The sequence below is a fragment of the Danaus plexippus genome, chromosome 15 (assembly GCF_018135715.1).
Source record: "Danaus plexippus chromosome 15, MEX_DaPlex, whole genome shotgun sequence".
Classification (NCBI taxonomy): domain Eukaryota; kingdom Metazoa; phylum Arthropoda; class Insecta; order Lepidoptera; family Nymphalidae; genus Danaus; species Danaus plexippus.
In genome coordinates this window covers 533339-547150 of record NC_083547.1, presented here as the reverse complement: position 1 = coordinate 547150, position 13812 = coordinate 533339, and the positions used below count along the sequence as shown (strand labels likewise).

General features: G+C 43.8%; 1 protein-coding gene across 1 annotated transcript; it reads right to left on the bottom strand.

Annotated features, from left to right (window-relative positions):
- Positions 1 to 49: 49 nt before the first annotated feature.
- Positions 50 to 12222, bottom strand: LOC116766115 (G1/S-specific cyclin-D3). Its single transcript, XM_032655788.2, has 5 exons — positions 11834 to 12222; positions 9681 to 9902; positions 5267 to 5429; positions 2256 to 2377; positions 50 to 2169 (listed from the first exon to the last, which is right to left on the bottom strand). Exons 1-5 carry the CDS (start codon positions 12065 to 12067, stop codon positions 1990 to 1992), a joined length of 921 nt encoding a protein of 306 aa, XP_032511679.1. The 5' UTR covers positions 12068 to 12222; the 3' UTR covers positions 50 to 1989.
- Positions 12223 to 13812: the final 1590 nt, after the last annotated feature.

Below are 13812 nucleotides of genomic sequence, written 5' to 3'. Positions count from 1 at the left end.
CCTCGTAATCAGTGATATAGTCAGCACAAGGATAATAAAACTCTGAATATAATGTTTTTATGTAATTTTATTGCCGTTTCATTTTTAAATATCTACTTACATTCCAAAATTTAACGTCAATACAATATAGATACGAACTTAGATCACGTACAAAATAAAATTTTTCGCCTCCGCCGTTCACAATCAGAACTCGGCTTAACACAGTCGAATAGTTGAGAGGACGAGCGGCCTACTCTACCAGCGTAACCTACAGGAGGCCGAGGAAGGCCTCGGCGCGTCTCGTAGCATTACCTCTTAATCTATCGAAAGCCAGTCAAGAAGCCGAAACAAGCGCTGGATATACTACGTTTAATGCGTATATTTTCCCACATATGTATAAAAATCGCTATAAATCTATGACAAGTCAGAAAGATCTATCCGTTAAGGTACCACAACCACACTCGCTATTAAAAATATTAACGCTCTTAGACGATATATATATAACAAAATAATAATAATAATAGTCTGCAATCGAAATATTTGATGTACATAAATAGTCTGATAGCAGTGAATCTTATGGCACCACATGCTTAGAGCACAACACTTACTTTATTTACAACTAACATATTATATACATTAATTATATGAAAAATAAAATATTCAGTTTTCTATAAAGAGAACACGCAGACCGGAGAGCGTGAGATGGGTTACTGTATGGAAGACATCGGAGCTCACGCTCACGCGACTCGCCGCCGACACGCTCACGCTACTAACGCTATCATATATACAGCATGCTCAACACTTGGCAGCTTGTCGACGAGCGATCCTCTCACTCCACCCGTACTTATTCCTATTAAATAATAATTATCTGTGGAAATTATATCACAATATCATAGTGTAGGTAGACTTGGACATACCGACTGAAACGGTTAAGTACAACTACGATTACTGTCATTGTGTCGTCCAGCGGCGGCGGGAGCGGCGACGCTGACGCCAGCTACCGCTCCCCAATCGACCCCAGCAATGATAAATCACATGTTTCCCTACGCCTCTACAACGAATCGCCGTCACAGTACTCCTAAGATAACATATTATGACTGGAAGTGACTATGATTACAAGTTCCAAATAGTTTTCTTTTCTAACATTATCACATCGAATGTTAGGTACTTACATAAATGCTTAAACTAATTGTCGGTACGCTATGAAAGGAACAAAATATAAAACATTTGATTACAGTATAATTAAGATAATATTTTAACGAAACGTCAAGCCCTCTCGCTTTATATAATATAAATATTCCCGTGCGCGTGTGAAGCGTCTGTAGGTCGCGTCGTTCCAGATTATCCTTAACGTTGACACACACATACTATATTAGTGTCATATAAAATAAAAGCGTAATTTATTGCCTTCCCCCGATACAAACAACGGAAACTGCTTGAAATCATTACAATAAGCAGGAAGCTTTTGAAGAGACAGGCGAGTTGCGACGTCGTTCAACTCGGACGGATCCCGTGGAGACACCCACAGTCCTTCCCGTCACGACGAATGAAACGCAACACCGCTCATCTGAATGTGAACTGAGAAAATTGACTTTGGTCCCGTCTAAACGCTTAGCCTTCGCCGAACGTAGCGATCATCTCGGAAACGTCGAGCAAATCGATCCTTATCCTAACGTAAAGAGGTAGATTGTAATTTCAAGACATCGATCGAAGTGGAAGATCTCGATTGAACACGGCGACTCTCGGACGCCTCGGACCACTTCCGCGCCGAGCCGAGCCGAGCCGCCGGCCGACAGCGGCGCGCGGGTTACGGTTACAGGAGACTATGTACAATAAAGCTAACACTAGGCCTACATTCAGTGAGTAGTACCTACGTACATACACATGCGATTTTCAGTCTTACTATCAGTTCTCGATCACGATCGAACTTCAACGGTCGCACCCTCGGTATAGTTTATAGTATTCTCGTACTGCACCGTCCTCGAAGCACGCGGAGGCTTCTCTCCCGGATCAGAAGTGCACGTCTCTGACGTCAGTGGGGGTGGCGGCGTTGCTGTGCGTCTTGTCCTGGCCGGGGGGCGTCCAGCCCGCCGCCTCCAGCCCCGGGCCGTTTGGGGCGCTCGCGACACTCTCGCGGATGACGCTCTGCACCATGTCCTCGATCTGCTCGAGACAGGTCTGCAGGCAATCCTGTAAAAGTCCACCGCCGTTAGAATCTTTCGAAACTTGATTGTATTAACGAAACGAATAACATCGTTGTATCAAATGAGACTGACCAAATCGATGCCGGTGAGCTCGTGCAAGCGCTGCAGCTGTCCGTCTTGTTCCAAGCCTCGCAGCGCTGCAGCGATGCAGCAAGAGGCCAGCGTACTGGCGGAGTACAAGGTGAACTCGTAGTCTGAAACAAACGAAACATAAACTCGGTTAACGTCAAACAAATAACTATTAACTTGTAATTTTCCTACAGTTAATGTCTATGCATCGCCGTTGAGCGAGCACTACTTTGAAGTAATGAACGGGCGCTTTGGCGCGTGATATCAGTCTAAAACTAGGTCACAGTCGCTTTGGGAGTCACCGTTCGTGTACACCGGATGTCATAAATTCACTTATTTTATTTTTTTATGATTAAAAGTAGAATTTTTCAAGTAACTTTAAATGAACGTGTCGGAAGAAAAATTGATGACATTTAAGAAACAGTGTTATCGACAGTTTGTAGATACCAATTAAGAGAAGGAGACACATCAAAGAAGCCGTTGAGGCTTTTCTCGTCAATGCCTCGTAGCAACAAAGACAGCACACATTAACGCGTAGAGGCTACAACCGTATCCGATAATGACACGTCTCTCTCTTTCCGTGCCGTTGTGCGTCTCTCTCTGGAGAGCACAGCCTCAAAGACGCCGGCATCCGCCCCCGAGCCCGCATTCTTTAACCCGCGCCTGTTTAACTTGAATATTTCTCACGGACTTGCTTTGGCGATCCCATTATACCTATACAGACACCCTCTTAAAAGGCTCTACGGAGACCGATTTGGGACAGGAGTCGCATTGGACAACCTGTACTTGTACCGTAAGATAATTGGCATTAAATTTCTGGAGAAAATTTTCTGAACGCAAATATATCTCGGCCGTGAGGCGGCACCGTTTACGGAACCTTATTTTATTACTACTAATGATTACAAAATATGGAAGGAGAATAATTGGAGTTTATCCCCTACACCTGTCTCGTTTGTGAAGCAAATAATAATCCCTAGTCCACAGTACATCGCGTGGCGGTCTCTGTACTTTATTATTACGTATTCTAAAAGATAACAAAGCAGGAAAATCTGCTCTCTGACCTTGGAGGACGACGGCTGAACTAAGTTAAGTTATACCTAATAAAACAAGTATTATTTATAAAGGTTGAGCAGAGACGCCTTGAGTTATAGCATAGATCGAACACTAGAAACTATTAGACAATATCAGTTGTGATTTCAGAGACGAAAAATAAATTCTGAAACGTATATTCATCGGCAGACATCAAACTGCTCCGTTACCGGTTACATAACGTCCGCGGCACTCATATCAATGATAATCTGTGGAGTTCCTTTTAAAAATATTTTTATATTTTTTTGCGTCGAGGCGCACTCGAGACCAAAGACGAAACAACGAGAGCATTCGCTCACTGGAAGCATTTGCATAATCTGATGTTAATCAAATATCGAGGCCCTACCGCCAGGACGGCGGGACCGGTCCTCGGAACACGACCGCGGCACAAACAAACTGGAGCAGATACCGACGACCCGCACGATACCTTCGAATTTGTAATTTTCCGTTGGACGACTATCAAAACACGAAATCTCAAGGTGCGAATATTTGCTTGTAGCAGTTGTTATGAAAATCTTATCTATGTATAGAAGTGGCAAGCTGTGAAGTTTGCCGGCGTGCTATAATAGCGAGACGATACGGGCGGGCTGGTCCCAGTGTTCGCGAGGTGAACGATCGGGCGAGGCCGCGCCGGCACATAACTACCGGAAAAATAGCTGTTTCATAGCAAATACGCTTCATAAACTATCACAGATATGAATTAGTTATCGGAGATTCCGAGAGCGGAGAGGTCCAAGAGATATGTTGACTTTAGTATCATATAGATCGTTAATGGTCCATAAATAGTTAGCATATTGCAGATATTGTTTAGCTCCGACTGCGAGGAGATGATATCCGAGCAGTCAGTGGAATAAATGAGCTGTAGCGTGAACTCGACCAAAAAAACAATGAGACGGCGGCGAACAGCAAAAACCGTTGCACAAAAACATATGATCCCATGAATCCGGGGGGTCCGGGGCGAGGGCGGAGTCCCGGGCGTGTTGGAATGCGCTCGGGCAAGCAGCGTGGGAGGCGCCGGTCGACGGTCGCCGCACCACACACGCGCCTTCGCCCTTTCTACCCTCATTGTAAACAAACCTATTCACATCTCTGCGGCTCGGGACCAACTTTCCAATTTTCACTTTTATAAGAGATACTTGAAACTTGTCGCGAATCTTTAGAACAGTTCCATCTCGATCTCTTTAACAGAATCATGAATCCAACTAATGCAAACTATTCGTTCAATAATAATCAGCTCATTTGCGGCTATTTGGTATTACTTTTGGTACCAATAAACTAATATCCGTTCCATGAATGTGCACGACTAAGGCCGTTTCAATACAATTTTATGCTTATTCGTTAATTCAGTTCAGTGCCACGCAGCCGAAGGTATAAATCGTGACATGACCCGGTATTCAGTGGCTAATTGCTCTCTGCCATTTCCAGCTAAGAATATATTTGCTAAAGTTAGCTTATATTGTTGAAAATGTTTATTGCACAGACGCTATTACCTAATCTAGAAAAATGGCTGTATAAAGCTCGCTTACTACAGGAATAAAAAAAAAGATTTACATTTTTCTACTGCATGTTACTTGGTGATACATTTGCACTTTTGATTATCAGAATTTTATACACCTACGTGTGCTGAGGATAATAATAAAAAACCAATAAAATATATAAATAATGTCGGACAGGAATGTCTCACAAATAAAAACAAGCGCGATGTCGCTCGAGGCAGGAATCTTAAAACATTTTATAATTTTTATGGCGTTATAACAGAATTTTAATTGGTTGAAATGAATAACCGACTGCGATGATTCATAATCTTAAGTTACCACGTCTATTAACTAGATGGAAGCAATATTCATTCATTTATATCACACCATGTTAAATACTTCCTTCATTAAGACAATTTAAGGGAAAGTGTATTATTTTGAACGGCTCACCTCTAGCCGCCAGCGAGATGAAGGTCTGGGCGTGTCTCCGCACCATCTCAGCGTCAGCTTGTCCTCTGAGCGGCAGTCGTGACAGCAGCAAAGGCAGGAAGTCGTGTGCCGTAACCCCGGCCACGTCCCATTTCAACTTCGACAGTACTAACAACTCCCAGCTCTGTTGACAAACGAGATCTATGATGATTTAAAATGTCCGTTTCAAAATCGTGTTAAGTCAGTAAGATGTCTCGATATGACGTAATACTTAATGTATGAGCGGACACAGCTGGCGAGGTTTAGTGATACTGCCCCGTACCCGCACTGTTCTCAACAATTCAAAGTACACAGCAGTGTAATAAGCAAAGCTAGCAAGTTCATTGTCCGGAAGCATATTAAGCACAAAGCCTATTGAGACTCAATGAAAGAAAGTGTTTATTGGCTGGGACAAAAATGGTGCATAGCCACGTCCGCTCGGTAATCATAAACATGCCATTTCGACCGACTTCCCGGAACGGCGTAGGTAGCGCGGCACATTGTCGGCCGATCGGGCTAATAAGTCGATTCTTTTTTAGCCGCCCCACATTACTATCGAGAGTCGAACTCCGAAATGACTAATCGCCGATAACCCGAGCGTTCTGTGAGGAGACGACACAAACACTCCGTTATAATACAATTGATACGAGCCGACTTTTAAACGATTTCTAGCAAAAGCGTTCGACCTAAAACCGCCGTTATCAGAGCGCTAAGTGTGACCTAGATTTATAAAAGACCATGTTAGTATCGTTTCCCATTTACGGAAGATATGAATGATTAACTTCATGAATAACTCGATATTTGACGCACACATGTGAGGCCGATGCATGGCCGTTGACAGATAATACTTAATGTTTACTTAACTGGCTGGCGGCACCGTCGGAGTTCGGCCGTCTCGGAGGCCATTCTACATCGCATTCCGCGGAGATAAAGCCTAAAGTCGCCTGGATATCGTGAACCTTGCAACCTTTTGGATATTGATAAGGGACGCTTGTGAATGAAGTCTCATCGCAGGAACTAACACAACATTATATCGTGGGTCGTGTGGGCAGTCGTCACGACTCACGACATTCTACTAGCAATCTACTGACCGCCGTCTAATAAATTAGTTAAATTTTAATGCTGACAGAGAGCAGGTGTGGTGCGGCAGGGACCAGTAACGATCGCTCGCCATGCGGGTCGACCGCGAACTATCTCACTGCATCCTTACAGATCGTTGAAAAATGTATAAAACAATGAGGTCATAAAGTCTCCACCGCAGACACACCACATCTCGAAATCGCTCGTCTTTATACGATTCAAATAGTCTAGTGTATCTCCGGCTGTCGCTAGTTTTCGCCGACTACTACAGGGCGAGCGGCGATGCAGCGCGTTCCGGCCTATAAAGCGAGCTATGCAAACAGCCGGCCGGCCAGCTCCGAAGTCGTCTGAATTCCGCGGCGGTTCCCATGCTCTATCCTATTTCAACGTCGCGTTTTAATCGAACAATGAGCGCGGCTCCGGCACTAAACATCGATACTGTAACACGTTCGACCTGACTGTTTTAGATTTACAACATCTTATAAGCTATTATATATCGCTTCCCATTAATGTCATAATACTATTGTTGCGAGAGACGAACTTGTGACTTCAAAGCGGAGGTTCGTTAAGGGTTTTAACCTTGGAATAGACGTGACTCGGACGGACTACACCGTGTGGAGTTACGTAATACGACCGGCGAATTCCTGTGAAGCGATGACGCCTTGAATTAATAGATAGAAACGTGTAAAAATACTTTAAAGAATCAGATATTATATACATATGGAAAACTTTATTAATTTCCCTGATAGTAACGCAGAAGATGAATTACGTTATATAAGTTCAGTGATGTTTTAATATGATCTGGTTCCAGCTCATGACGCGGCCAGGTCTCTGGAATGCGACTGGTTCTCCCTCCCCGCACCACTCGTGAGAAATGAAGTAATGGAACAACCAAACAAAGCCTTTCCATTGTTATTCCTCTCATTTAAAACATCGCATAACCGGATATATATGTCGTGAGATCCGCAAATACGCGGAACACGTGTTTGTCACTCATTAGGTACTAGTATAGTATAGCAGGGAAGGACTATGTTATAAATAGCTTGTCTTTAGCGATAGTATTGATGGGTTTACATCTCTGATATAACAAATAAGTCATCGTCACGACTCTCGGGTCGGTTACGCCCTAACTCGATATCATCTCATTTCTGTAAAGTACCACAGACAGACTTAAAAGGTTGACTATTACGATTGAAGTAAAAATGTTACTTTTAAGATTTTATATTTTAACGACCAAAATATGCAGAGAATTCTTAACATAACGTCATCCGTGAACAATTAAACCTTAGATGGTTTATTGAGTTCTCTTGGAGAGAACGCGACACATCTCAAAAATATATGCCTCAATTATAATGAGCGTACTGTGGATGTGAGAATGCTGAGGTTTTACGATCGCAGGAGCGCGGGAACCGAGGGCCTGGATACCACGGGCCTCTTTTTGTTAACGGACCCTTTAGGCCCCCGTCAATAGCTATAAGATCCCACCAATTTAATAGAAGCCATCGACACAAAGTACATATAGATCGCATATAGATAAATTAACGATATATTAGTAAAGTAGTGTAATTGTACAAATAACCCAGACTTAATTATGAAATTAACTTAATCTTTAACATTTTAACAAGGATAGGATCAGCGGTTGAAGTAACTCAACATCTATAAGGTTCTCAGTTACAGTCCGTTATAGCTGAACGGGCTTTTGTATGGAGGTTATTTTTTATATGGACAGACTGTGACGATGTCGTTACCGAAGATGTCATCAAATTCCATTAAGTTGCGATAGAAAATATTTATTTCTCATTAGTTGTTACTATAACAATAACCTTCTACGATAACCGTAGAGACAACTACGGCATCGCTACGAACTGTACGACGCAACTCTAACTTTTTTATTGGAACATAAAAACATCCTTCGATATTTATTGACACAGAACGAAAATATAAATTTTATCGAGTTATCCGTGTAATATAACCTCACATGTCGCCGGCGGGTCAGAAATCGATAATACCGAAGTCGTAAAAATAACCGTGAAATAAAAGTAATAGAATTTTTAAACATCGAATAATTAGTAGCTAGTGATGTGCCGATGAACCGGAGAGGTGAGTCGCGGGCGTGAGAAAAAATTAACGGCGTGCTTCGACTGTAATTGGTCTTGAATTGAAAAGCGCTTCTCGTTCGCCGTCGTCGCTGCCGGTTCGTTAGGGCACTGTCGCATTCTTTCCGAGGATATATACATATATAAGAATAAACTCGATGAACATTTCAGTTAACAATAACACTACAAAATAAGCGATCAGTCAAATTGAAACAGGTCGTAGTGGGACGTAGAATGCATTTTACATAAAAACTGAATTAAACATGGCGGCTGGCGGCCGGCGCGCAAAGATGTGCCGTGCAGTGCACTTATTATCTACACAGTCGGCGCTGGGGCCCCGCTGGGTTGACGGCGCGCCCGAAATGCACATAGAAATACAAATAAAGTGACGCTAATATTTCCACTCATTATAATTTGAGTGTTATCTCACTTTCGATACCAAACTCGGGCACACCCATTAAGGATAATATTTAGGTTACATTACAATGTTAGCGACATGTATCGCCATTCGCCGGCCTGGGTCCGATCAGTGCACTAACATGTGTCGTTTCGAAAGCTAAAGAATGCCAACGCCCTTTGGAACGGTACAAGCTAGCAGCAACACTAACTATTGTACAAGCACACGTGGCAAGCGGCAACATTTCATCGCATACACGTTTCAATTTTCATTACTTACTATCGTTAAGAACGCCCGATAGGCTTTATGTCTATAATGTGCTGTCATAGATCTATTTCCATCGAACGAATACGAAAATCGTTCTCGGGGTCGTTCTTGGATCATGTATGCTATTAATAAACAAGCTAATTTTACAGACCGGTGGTGACACGCGACGTACAGTGATTAGTTTTATAAAATAATGTACCGCACGAATTCCAATCTCTCGTCGGTTAGAAAACAGGTAAACGAACGACACGAAAGCGGCCGCCAAGAAGAACCGGCGCTGTTGGAGCGTGTACGAGGCGAGGGAACCGGCCGCCGAGCTAACTGCATCATTAATATCAGCTGTTCAGAGAGACACTTGTAAAGCAAACCCGCCGAGTGATCCCGCACTAACACAAAAACAATTAAGAAACTTAAACAATCGTTCAGTCCGCTGTATGATTACATATTACCTTAACTTAGTGTTGTTTCCGTCGGATAATATAAGTCCAGTAGTTTACAACTGTTGCTGCCTATCGAAGAGTAGCTATTATCATACAAGTCGAGATCTAGGACTTACACATAAATCTGAGAGCGTGATGCTGTTGGCGGTATAGAAGACCAGCAGTTCAGCAGGGAGACCGCGCGAGCTTGGCTCTCGCAGTTTGGAAGCCAGTAAGAGGCAGGCGGTCCCGAGGAGTTGAAGCTGGCTCTTCCCCACCATACAGATGCTCAGGAAACGATCCAAATACGATATCGCTAATGGGAACACTTCGTCCTGGCAGCTCTGATCTTCGCAAACCTGAAAACGAACATTCCATACAGAAAAGATTCCGAGAAGCAGCGCTCGTGGCGCCCGCTGCTCGCTTACGACGCGGAGTCCCCGATAACCTAACCTATATGTTACATAAAATCTCGTTGCGATCATTCAATGCGCAAAGCTTACCTACCTAGTTATTCCTTATCGACCGTCACTGAATGTTATTCGCTAAATAGTGGAGCTCGTGAATGTTTTGCACTCGTTAACCTACTAGCGGAACGTAAAATATTAAACATTACAACGACGGCAACGACGATTTATTGTACGGCGTATTCTGCGACGTCGCCGGGAGCATTTCAAAACGAGCGCCGGCAATTAGTAGCCATATTGTCTAGGAAAAGTGAAAGCAAAACTATATCGGAGCGAAGAATGTCATGAGATCAGTGTTTCTCGGCTGCATAGTTTCGCACGCTGTAACCCGACCGGCCGATGCTGAACCTAAAGGTAACGACACATTCCCGCGAATCGTGAGCGACGCCGGCCGCTGTCGACTGATTAACTTATGTCCCAACGAACGAGCCATTGTTCTGTTACGAGCTTCCTACTTAACGTACGGCGTGCGATAACAATTAATAACAGTAAAATACAATAAATATTCGAAAGCCTCGAGGGGAACTTTCTTTCATATATTTTCTAAGATTGAAGCTTCTAAAAATCAAAGTCGAGCATCGTCACGAGGGGGGGAGTTCGATCTCGGCTTGTTAATAGTCGTAGTGGCACCGTGATGTCGGTGACCTTTCCAGAAAGGTTTCGGTCTGCTGAAATTTGGTAGGTATGCGACTGGTTTAGATGTAACCACAAGGCGTCGGTAAACTCAGTGCGGTGTGTAGTGCCCGCGGCCGCGCCGGCACGATGACGTCATACAAACGGCGCGGTCGCCCCCTCGATCCGAGGTTCGAGCTCGGAGCCCGCAGCGCAGCCCTACCGCCGACCACGTGGACGTATTTCACAGCTGATTTGTTATTATGTACAATACTATGCTCTGCAATACATAAATAACATCCGAGATAAACAAATCGAGACCTGTCCTAGACTGCGGTACTATACACGATGTCGACCGAAACTATTATAAAAGCTGTAAGCACTAGCGACGTTCTCTCGACACACAGCACGCCCATAAAGTAAAAGATAATGCGCGTCCGGCATCAGCTGTGAGCGTGTCCGAGTCAGCTGTGTGCGTGTCAAAATCAGCTGATTATTCAAATAGAACGAGCGAGGCGTCGGTCGGCGACCGCGAGCCGGCGGGGCCCCTCGTCGCTCGCCTAGCGCTATACCAATTACTACCGGCGACTACTCTCCGATGAATATCAACAGGTTATAGATTTATAACACAAGACCATTCTCCGGAGTCCCGGGCTGGTCCGTGCGCTTCATCATCTACAATGACTGACTCTCCGCGATGTTCTCATCGCATCCTTCCGTTCATGAAACTCGTTATTTTGAAACACAAACGAGATAAAAGTTATTCGTGTTAGGTTTTGAAACATCTAGAATAAAGTTCGTTTCGATGTCAAAATGTATTCGACAGATTATCATGTATAATGTCTAAAAGCTCCCTGAAGCGTTTCGCTACATTGCTGTGTTCATTCTAATTGGATTCTCATAAGATCGTTATGAAAACATTATCAGCTGATCGAGTAAACAAAGTCCGACGGGCACTGTAGAGGTGTGGATGACGGGTCGTATCTCGACAGACTTGGGCTTATCCGATACGAGTTGCGCAATGTTTCTATACAAAACCGTGAGCGGTTCGGATCATGAAAGACCGTGACGGAGCATACGGGGGCCACGGATGGGCCGGGGACTGCGGGAACGGTTGAGGGCATCCTACACGTGGCCGGCGGTAACAAGATGGCGAGCGAGCGGCGCCGCGGGCCGGAGGCGGCGCGGGCGCGGCGTGCGGGCGCGCTCACCTCTAGCATCCACTCGGCGACGAGGCGGCGCATGTGCGGCGTGACCTCCTTCTGCACAGCGCCGAAGTAGTTGGCTGTGACGGCGTAGCGCTCCTCCGTCCTCAGCAGGTTGTCCAGCACGCGGCGCCGCAGCAGCACGGGGTCGCTGCCGGCGGCCTGCACGCGGCCCGGCCCAGGCCCCGGCCGCGTTTCGGAGCTCTCGGGGCTCACGCGCTCCGCACACAGCAGCTCCATGACACACCGCACAGCGGCTTATGACGGTCGGGCTTCACGATCGCGGACGAGGCGGACGGCTGGCTAAAGGAACACGTCGTGATGCGACGGCGGCGAGAGCCCGAGTCACAGTCAGTTACCGGCTCGAGCCGACCGCCGAACATATGATCGGAGGGGCGAGGGGCCGGGGCCGAGGCTAAGGGGGGCGCGGGCCGAGGGGGGCGACGTCGCCCGTGAGGCCCGCACGCAGGTTTCTCCCCATTCGACGTTCGAATAATAATACATAACACGAGCGCTGGCTCGCTCGCTCTGCGCCTGGCTGTAGCCTCTCCTTCTAGTATTTACAAAATGAGATGGATTCCATCGTCCGGGACCGATTGTGAGAGTGACCGCTGCGATACCTATCCCTCGATAAGTATGATATTACTGGCCGTTAATTATGAACTTTCGGCCGTTTCACTTGACCGACGACGTCTAATTGCGAAGATTTAGGCGAAAGCTAGGTGCACCATTGTACATAATGTAACACTACTTATTTAAGTAAGCTTGACGTTTCCCACCTCATGTGCGTGTCATATTAAACAACGATCATTATTATAATACACATTAATCCGCTGAACGTTATCATCGTGTGTACACAATACATTGAAGCAGATTCTTCGTTACACCGCTGCAGTACGTGACACTCGCTTCCAATTTAATATGTTTATTTGTATATTTTTTTTAGACAGTTATTTAATTCGAATGCTCGATCCTGTATAACATATGTAACGTTAGATGTATCTATAATTCCGCCAGATATTTGAATTTTGAAGTATTATTTACAACAAAATTATTTAAATGTTGTTGAACTGGTGAACTTAGATTATTTTATTCTTAAACACCGTCGAAGAAGTTTGCATATCAAAATATATAAAACATAAGCCTTATAAATATAGTATTATGTTTATGGTTTAGTACTTATTATGATTTAGTAAATATCAATAAATCGATGTTGTCATCTGTGATAATTGTGAATAATTATCAATGATATTGTTATAAATTTATACAGCTGTATAATCAGCTGATTGCACCGACGCGGCAGATTTGACGTAGGTTTTAATTTTTCCAATAAATGCCGTTTGAGTCATACGAGTTTATTTAATTTTAGAAACCAGGAGACTATATACTTTAAAAGGTTTTTACAATTTTAAATAAAAACGAGGTTCCGTTGGACAGAGTAGCATTTTTCAAGTGAATATTATAAATAAAAAGAAATCCATAGACAAAAATCTTGACAAATCGAACAAAAAATATAATGTCATTGTTGATGTCATTGACCATTACAAGTCAGGTACTCGATTATGATAATACCTAACTATTGTAGTTAGAGTTCTGTTGCTGCTTGTTTGCATGTTGCCATATTTTTTTCGTAATTTTTATTCGCTAATATCTGACAGGAAGTGCGATATAACCACAACTCATTAATCACAAAGCGGCTTCCTTTACCAACCACTAGATGTTAAGACGGGTTGAGACGTTCAATGCTGGTTACCGATATTGAGTTATTGATGATTTTGATTGACACCTTATTGATGGGAATCGATGTATATTTTAATTTTAATCTTAACTATCTATCGTTTTTCTGTCGAAATGGAAAAAATATATGTATAGTCAAATACGTAATATATACAGCCTCGGAATATATACTAGACACAAAATAACACTCCATGCATTTATAAGACTATGTTCTATATTCTATACTTATTCAGTGGATTTTATAATTT

Bases quoted from the DNA above. Each gene is read 5' to 3' on its own strand.
- LOC116766115 (XM_032655788.2), bottom strand. From the start codon at position 12,067: ATGGAGCTGCTGTGTGCGGAGCGCGTGAGCCCCGAGAGCTCCGAAACG. The intron at 5,430-9,680 runs GTAAGTCCTAGA...GTTTGTCAACAG, and splicing joins TCACGCTCTCAGATTTATGT to AGCTGGGAGTTGTTAGTACT. The intron at 2,378-5,266 runs GTGAGCCGTTCA...CGTTTGTTTCAG, and splicing joins CATCTCGCTGGCGGCTAGAG to ACTACGAGTTCACCTTGTAC.